The sequence below is a fragment of the Etheostoma spectabile genome, chromosome 13 (genome assembly GCF_008692095.1).
Source record: "Etheostoma spectabile isolate EspeVRDwgs_2016 chromosome 13, UIUC_Espe_1.0, whole genome shotgun sequence".
In the NCBI taxonomy this organism is placed as follows: Eukaryota; Metazoa; Chordata; class Actinopteri; order Perciformes; family Percidae; genus Etheostoma; species Etheostoma spectabile.
The window spans coordinates 2,307,363-2,316,468 of NC_045745.1; the positions used below are offsets into that span (position 1 = coordinate 2,307,363).

A 9,106-nucleotide genomic window follows, 5' to 3' on the forward strand; every position below is an offset into this window, starting at 1 on the left:
GTGTGTGTGTTGGCTGTCAGAATGCATCCACTTTGAGATGCTGACAAAGGTACACAGTCATCTGAATGATGTAAAAGGTAACAGACCTTCTTTTGGTCTTTCAACAGCGATTCACAGCGACAACAACAGCGTCTTTCAAAGCGTTTACTTTCACAGGGGGTGCGAGTTTAGCTCCTCGTGGGATTTCACGCCCAGCACTCTGCACCTGCCAGACGTGTTTGACGGAGGGAGCTAAAGTGGTCCAAATAGCCATTGTGATTTCTCAGGGAAGCAGATGATTAGTAAACAAATGGTTCAGGCATTTTTAATTAAGCTAATGTACAAAGCTCAGACTCTAGACTTTGGTGTGTGTGTGTGTGAGGGTACTTTGCAATGCACAGCTTTGACATTTTTTTTCCCATAGACAGATGACAACAAAGAAATAGGTACACTGGAGTTATATACTCTGAATTTGTTGTGTATGAAAAAGACAAATATCCTGAACTTTACATTTAGCAACATCAAAACAGCCAAGATGATAGATGCATTTGCCATGTGACATTTATGGGATAGTTGAGAGGCAGAGATCAGAGCTGAGGGGACTCGATTTGACTCCCGTAAACTACTAAAGGACAGAAAACAACCTGCCAATCGGTGCCTTTTTAACAGATTGATCCAAAAACAAATGGAACGCGGCCCCGGTATTGAAGACAAGCTGTCTGAGAGGCTCTGAGCACATCACACTAACGGCCTCTCATGCCAGTCTCCTACCATATTATCTTTCAAGCAATTGTGGAACAAACTAATAATCTGAAATAGAAAATGGTGAGTGGCACACAAAGAAGGCCAGTGTTGGGTGTATAGAGCCTGGGAGGAAACATTAGAGCTCACTGAGATGCAGATCGTTTGAGCATTAGAAACATATTAACCAAGAAATGCAATGTGTGCCCTTTTTTTTTTTTTTTAATACAAACAGATGTGGAAAATAGCTGTTTTTTGATATGCACACTGTATATTTTTCGCTGCAATAAATGCAAGATATTAGCTTTGTGTAAGAAAAACTATCTTGTTTTATTTTGAAAAACTGCAGTTCATGAAATGCAAAAATGAGTAACACATACAAAAAAAGGATACATATAGATTAGCAAAACCTAAGCTATTGCAATCATTAAATTAAAAAAAATAATAACAATTTCCAGCTTAAGGTGAGATATGTCTACATATCCTGTGTTAGCCTAATTTGTTTGTTTTTGTCACAAATACACACACACACACACACACACACACACACACACACATACAGAGAGACACCACTGTCTATAATTACATTTATTATGAACAAAGAAACTGCTGAATTAACTTGGATCAAATCTAAGCACAGCCTAAGTTATTTTACACTGAAAATCCTCTTTTTTTCCCTTTCTTTTTTTTTTACAAACACATCAATTTTGCCAGTCAAAATAATGCAATTTCTCCTCGGAAAAACAAAAAAAAAACTTCAAAATTAAGAAAATCGCAGTTGCAGTGTAAAGACAAAATGATGTCCATGGAAGATTCACACCATCAGATATTCATTGTAGGATAATGCACGTGGAAATGTACCCTACAAACAATCAGAAGGCGAAAAAAAAACCACTGCTGCTATTTGACAAAGCCGGAATAAAACCGCCAGCTTCCTGCAGCTATATGCGCTCAGTCTGTCACTCCAGTCCCTATTATTATCAGGATTCTCTGAATTAGCCTAGCACAAAAGCATCCTGCTAAATACCCCAAAAATACATCCTATTAAAAAAAAGAAATCACAAACATTACGGACACATTTTTTTGTTTTTGTTAAATCCAAACGCCGCAGCAGGCAAAAAGGGGTGGGGGGGGGGGAATCCACTGGTATTTCAGTCCAGCACAAAAATGCATCTCCTCTCCTCTCCTTTCCTTTCCTTTCCCTCTCTCTTTTTTCTCCCCCTCCTCTTCTCCCCCTCCCTCTCTCGCTCACGCTCTCTCTCTCTCCTCTGTCTCTCTCTCTCCTGACCTGTCTTTCTTCGCTCCCTCTCTCTCTCCCTCTCTCTCTCTCCTCTCTCTCTCTCTTCCCCTCTCCTCTCTCTCTCTCTGTCACTGTGGCCTGGCTGTCTGACTGTATGAATAATGTCCGCCTGTTGTAATGAAGGAGTTGGGGGGAGGGGGGGTGGGGGGTGGGGGAGAGGGGGGTGGGGGTACAGGGGGGGTTGAAAAAGGACGCTCAAGTGGTAAAGCCCTGCTCCCATGCACTGACATTGAAAATGAATGACAGCTTACCTGCATGCCAATCTTCATCAGACTGACACTGGGCTGACAGCACAGCCTATACTCCTCCACACAGCCGATGACGTCAGCCATGCCAGGCCCCTCCCACCTCCAGCTCCGCTCCCCGTTTTTTTTTTTGTTTTTTTTCCCAACACCCGGGCTGCTGATGCCTTCCAGTGTCCATGGGAAATACGGGAACCTGCAGCCACCCTGTGTTGGAGAACAGACTAAATGAGTGATATCAACACTGCTTCAAAGCTGTGACCTGGAGGGGCTGAAGCGCCGAAGAAACCACTCTTCATTCTCTCTCTCTCTGCATAATTAGTTTCTCCTGATCATCTTGAAGGACGCATTGACTGCCTCATGTACTATTTTCACATATTACACAAAACCAAACACTTACATATTAATAAAAAAGCACCATGTAATCTTATTCACTTTTTCCATTTGCTTCCAGATGTGTTGTGGGAATGACAATAGAATGTTACATGGGCACACGAGATAGATAGATAGATAGATAGATAGATAGATAGATAGATAGATAGATAGATAGATAGATAGATAGATAGATAGATAGATAGATAGATAGATAGATAGATAGATAGATAGATATTAAGCCCAATAAAATGGGAAATTATAGCATAACAGCAGCAAAATCAGTCACAGCACAGAATCGAAATACAAATGAAATACTAGGATACAATATACATACAGTACATACAATATACATGACATAATAATAGGATAAAACACCAGAGTAAATAGTGGAATATGTATGTACAAGTTGGGAATACAAAAATGTGCAAATAGTATGATAAATATGTGGAAAAACCTAGATTACACAGGTCATACATTTCCGGCTTTGTTTTAGGCTATTTGTTGCGAGAAACTTTGTATTTTTTGCAGTTTCCCAATCATATGCTAATATATCATATGCTAATCATATGCTCATTAACCTATGTTAAACTAGTCTTCTGTATTATAGCCTAGTCACCAGTGCAGCAACATTGATGATGTCATTGTAGCTTATAGGCAGTGGCACTTTTGACTGATCATTTATGGTTAATGTCTTTTTATAGCCAAAGGTTCTTATTGTTATTATTATTATTACTGTTATTATTGTTATACTGGGTTCTTGTGTTGGGAGTAATGCGTTACAAAAGTAATGCAATTACAGTATAGTGTATTTCTTTTTGCTGTTAATGCAGTGCAAGTTAACGCGAGTTAAAACGCATTTTAACGCAACATTTGGAGTTTTATTTTTTTTATTTTTTAACAATAAATAACATTTCTTCACAGGATGAAAGAAAGCCGTGAGTATTATTTCCCAACCGTAAGGTACTTCTTAATTGAGTATTTAAATTTTCTCGTATTTGCCTATTGTAACTTTTTTTATAGCTTTAGTTAGACTTCTTTGCATATTCATACTCATTATACAAAATCTTATGAATAATCCATGATGTATTAAAGTCTATAAAGAGGAGACTTTATTGATCCGGTGGTGAAATTCACAACCTCACTGCCAAGTTAACTCCCGCTCTTATTTTGGTGAACGTAACTCAAAAATAATGCAAAAGTAGTGTAATGCATTACAATTCACAGACAGTATGTTGTAATGTAACTAATTACTCTCAAATGCAGTAACTAGTAATCTATAATGTATTACATGTTGGAAATAACTTGCCCAACACTGCCTATAGGTAAATTCTATGAGATCCATTTAAATATGTGCTCATTTACACACACAACATACTGTTTTATGTAGCCATATGCTCTCTAAACTCAGTTATTTCCATACAGTATATTCAGGTTTACCTGCAAGACCCCGGGCCCTGTATAGGTTATTAACTGAGGGCCCATAAGACATCAGAGAATAATGTTGTATTGCTACTTGCTCTCTCATTCTGGCAGAGTCTGTAATGTGGGAAATCGAATCAGCTGAGGGAATGTAGGCTCTGCAGTGAGAACAGCGCAGTGTGCCAGTTTGGTGTGAATTAGGTTTGCTATGGTTGACTTTCCACTCTCAACACTGATCGCTATCACACAGAACCAGTCCCCCCATATGGCTTCTTCTGCATTAATAATAGCCGGATGCATGGCTCTAACGAGGGTCACTTAAAGGCAACACGTCTTCTTTCCAGGAAGCGCGCAGAGGCACCGCAACTTCTCGTGGGACTGGAGCGCACGCACGCACGCACACGCGCACGCACAGTGCACGAACGCGCTAAACACGCGGATCTGGCCAGACCCTGTCCCTCTACATTCATAAGTAGAACCAGTAGGCCTACCTGCGAATAAGAGCCAATATTATTATATATATATCTATATATATAATTATATATATATATTATATATATATAATATAATATAGTCTTGAAATTGCAATACAGTGTATATAGGTCATTTCTGTATATATAACAGTATATATACTGATTCATACACATGCTTGTATGTTGTGTGAAGTATAATATAGTATGTTTATATATATATACAGTATATATAGGCAATTTATATTATATACATTTATATATATATATATATAATATATATATATATATATATATATAGATATATATATATATACAGTATATATACGGTTTCATACATGCTTGTGTAAAGTATTTTGTGTGAAGTATATATGTATGTTTATAATTACAGTATATATAGGCATTTATATATATATACATTATATATATATTATATATATATATACAGTATATATACGGTTTCATACACATGCTTTGTGTAAAGTATTTTGTGTGAAGTATAATATAGGATATTTCATATATGCATATATATATCGTCTAGAAATTGCCATCTGAAAAAACACACAGAAGAAATGTTGACTTGTCAGTAGACAGAACTTTGCAGAAATCCTCTTGTCCACAGGCCTACTAACAGTGTCCTATAGTGTCCTATAATGTCGGACAGTTTAAAGACATTGAGGACTGGACAGAGGTTTTGACCAATGACTGTGTCCGCAGGGCTCTGATCCAGGGTACCTACGTTGTTGTGTCTAGGCTGAGACTTTGAGCCTTGATGGAGGACGTTGTGGAGTCTCAGACAGCCTGACAGTTCTCCATCACCAAGCCTTAACCTAATTAATTGGCGCATGCACGCCTAAGAAGCGCGCTTGTTGTTGTGTACGGCTGACAATCACGTGAATTTGAACTGTGGCTTTCCAAATGCTACTGTACGACCGCCTGCGGTGATAATTTGATCACATTGGGTGGATAAAATGCGCTTTATGCTCGAATGCATTATTGTCACTTGTTTAAAATAGCATCTAAAGTAGCCTAGGCTACCTGTCCAGATTGTGAGCGCGCGTGTGTTTAGGCTGCTGTGATTAAGGAGCACTCAGTCTAGATTGCTTGGTTGTTATTGATTTTACTGGGTTGTTAGTTATCGATTCGGTGATGAGGTGGCTTTCGAACGATGAGTCTAGGGATGAAATAGAATAAAACCAGCTTCTCAAGATAAAGACAAACAAGTATGGCCTCATTGTGAAAAGTAAATAGAAATATTTCTACAGTATTTAGGCCTACAGCCTACAGAAGAAGATCAAATGAGACGGACAGAAATACTGTTCGGATTTTCAGTAACGACGCATATAATTGGCCCGTCTTGAGTTCGTGTATCCAATCAAACTCCAGTTTGCTGTTACCAAGAAGCAGAAGACGCGGGAGAGAAATCTCTTGAACTGAAAGGCTACTTGAGAAAGACGGATTAATGGACAGCAAATATTCATTTTTACGGGGGAATATGCTTGTCGAACATCAACATAAGTTTCATTTTTCACCTAGCATGCAACTGTCGGTCTCAGCATAGCAGAGCTTACGTTAGCAGCGAGAGCTAGCTACCGTCGAAGTTCCAGTTTGCTAATGTATCGTAGCCAGCTAGCTAGCGTTAGCTAACCTAGCTAGCTAGATGAACTTATTTAAGCCAGTATCGCTTAGCAATGTTACGAATGTCGGTCGTAAACTTATATTTGACCCACTTTACCGATTAACTGTGATAGTCGGTGTAAGCCATAGACAGTTAAAGGTGTAAACTAGCGTTACTTTGAAACGTTGCTTATCAAAATGGCAAGCACCGTGGGGGGAGTCGGCACCGGTGTTTTCGTTATAGCCATCGTTTGGATTGTAGCTCTTGTGTTTGGGATGATGCTGCTGAGAGCATCTGGATCCGCAAAGTGAGTGAGAGCAGCACCTTCACACACTCCTTACACAAGTCAGAACATAACTGCATTCATTGATGGAGAATAGCCCAGATAGGAGCCAGTCTGTGACTGCGAATCAGTCAGTGCCTTATTCCATTGACATTTCCTCCACTTTAATGTTGATGTGATTGTTGGCCAAAGAACACATCCTCTGGAAGATAAGTAACTTCAGCCGTGGCATTAGTAAGGTTTCCTCAAAAGTTCGGCGTATGTTTGACTTGTCAGGTGAACCAATATAATGCCAAAAAATGATGTTACATGAACACAATGTTGTGTTAAAGGGAGGACAAATATAGCCTAAAAAATAACTTACTGTTTGTGACTTACACCCTCATGCTGCTTTAGTTGATTTCTGCTCCTTCGTTCATGACCTTCAAATCCCTGCTGATTAAAACTTGCAATAACAAAAGCAGACCTTAATACTGTTAAAGTCAGTACGTATAGATGTGTGTGTAGAATACACTGTGACACCAAACACTGCACACTTGTGTACGGTGCAATTACAGGAACGTTTAAATGGGGTGAAACATGGTGCTATTTACTTGATTGAGAAGTTAACAACATTTCAAAAATGCAATCAAGAATGCCATTGTTTTTAAATGACACTTTATAATGACATTATCCTTAGATATTGCTGCGTTTACTGCTAATCAGCAGTGGGAGTCCTAATGTTACCCTCCGTGTTTGAACTGTGTGTTTTGTCTTTTTTTGCCAGGTTAGGCGTTATCCCCACCGTGTTTCTGGCTCTCGCCATCACTTTAGCGCTGGTGTTTTTCCCACGCAGCCCAGAAACAACTCCCCCTTTCAAAGAGATAGAGGTGAGCTCTATGCACTGATCTCACACACCTTCACACTAAGATACTCACACCCCTGTGTTAGTTAAGTGTAATAGTCATGCCTATGTATTTATTTACTGTATTTGCACACAAATATCAAGACAACAAATAAACACCAATAAAAGAAAGACTGTGCAGGTGAGTTTCAGAAAACCCCCAGGGGCTTATAGAAGGAATCTCAGCTAAAGAAAAATCTATTATGAGCAATTTTATGACATTAAACAACAAAAACATGAAATAAATTACAAAAATATAGATAAAGTAAGGATGTGTGGACCTATGTGAATTGGCTATGGGTTTGTATTGTCAACTAAATAGAGTTATATCTCTTGTCCTGCCTACAATAGGAATGGATGTGTTGTACTATTATTAAAATGCAAATATCACAAAGAAATATGGATATTCAAAATGTGACTGATTTGGTTTGAAAGCTGTTTACATGCTGCATTGGCATTTCACTACATGAAGAGGCAATTTAAAGTATATCACTGCCAAATCCATGACAAGGATCTGTGGTAATTAGTACTATATCAGACTATTTATTGCATTATAGCATATTTATTAGAAGGATAACCCCTTGAGATGAATCATCTCATTGTTGAGAGGGTCTCGTGTTGTTATCGCCTGTGCATAATGACAGCACAATGTACTTCAGTTGGAAATAACAGCCGGCCTGGGAGGATTTCAGTTCTGTTGTGAGGCCATTTGGCTTTCATTTGCTACCAAATGTTTTGGGTACAGAGACCACTGAGTGAAAATGAGGATTCAGAGCCCACAAACAAACCGCTTACTTTAGATGGATGGTCGTCTCATACTCACTTTTGTGCTCCCAAAAAAACGATACTTATCTTTATGATGGATGTATAGTCTCAAGATATCAAAAGGTAATTCATATTTGTGTGTGTCTGTGTGTGTCTGTGTGTCTGTCTGTGAGCCAAATGCCAAAAGGCAAAGCTCGGCTCATGTGTGGTCGTATCTAAAAACAGCATTCCATTATTTGTACTGATGACGATAAAGACTCCATTTAGGTTTGAGGCAGGTGGATATAAACGACCTATCCCAAATAAAACCCTAACTCTGATATAAGCCAGTATCCTCAGTGCAGTATGCTTGTAAATAGCATGTGTTATTGTGTGTGTACGTCTGTGTATGTGCTTGTCATAAACGCCTGTTCTGCTTTATCTCAGTCCAGCAGCAACACAGAACAAACACTCCCCCATGTTGCCTCTGGGTCGTGCCAATAAGCTGGCCAGATCTGCCAAGCAAGCTGCCACCCCATAGAAATAGCGGAGCAGAGCCCCGTCCCGGCGAGCTCACATTTTATAGCTTTTTGTGCAAAGGCAGATACCAGAGCAGCAACAGAGACATGCAGCAAAACGTGACTCCCTGGATTTCTGCACAAGGCTTATGGGTAAAAACCAACCCATGGCTCTACAGAAATTAATTCCAGTGTTTAAAGAGGTCACATAAAAACTCATTTGTAACAATGACACCTTATGATGCTAGCAAAAAGTCATCATCGCCCATTGGTTTGCTTTGTATAGAGTTCATAACCCTTATTAATTACCAAGTGGCCTGTTGGGAGGGTATACAGTATATTAATTAATTAGCTTACATGTTGTAGGATGTAGCAATTATAAGGGGTCTTCTTACAGTAGATTACTATTTTTTTTAAACATTAATTGAATATATTTATCTTTCGCTTATTTTTAAGGGGTTTACAACTTGTCCACAAATGAGGATAATTGCCGATTTGGCCCCTCAAAACACACACACACACACACACACACAC

The 9,106-nt window shown here is 39.0% G+C and overlaps 2 protein-coding genes across 2 annotated transcripts in view; one reads left to right on the plus strand and one right to left on the minus strand.

Moving 5' to 3' along the window:
- Positions 1 to 2,384, minus strand: part of LOC116700554 (pbx/knotted 1 homeobox 2) — a 127,262-nt gene extending 124,878 nt beyond the window's left edge. Inside the window, exon 1 of the mRNA XM_032533844.1 lies at positions 2,272 to 2,384. The gene's annotated coding sequence lies outside the window, so the exon portion shown is untranslated. The remainder of the gene's footprint in view (positions 1 to 2,271) is intronic.
- A 3,387-nt stretch (positions 2,385 to 5,771) lies between these two features.
- Positions 5,772 to 9,106, plus strand: part of tmem218 (transmembrane protein 218) — a 12,389-nt gene continuing 9,054 nt past the window's right edge. The window contains exons 1-3 of the mRNA XM_032533823.1: positions 5,772 to 6,269; positions 6,305 to 6,451; positions 7,194 to 7,296. Of these exons, the coding sequence (XP_032389714.1) occupies positions 6,342 to 6,451; positions 7,194 to 7,296 (213 nt within the window). The 5' untranslated portion in view covers positions 5,772 to 6,269; positions 6,305 to 6,341. The remainder of the gene's footprint in view (positions 6,270 to 6,304; positions 6,452 to 7,193; positions 7,297 to 9,106) is intronic.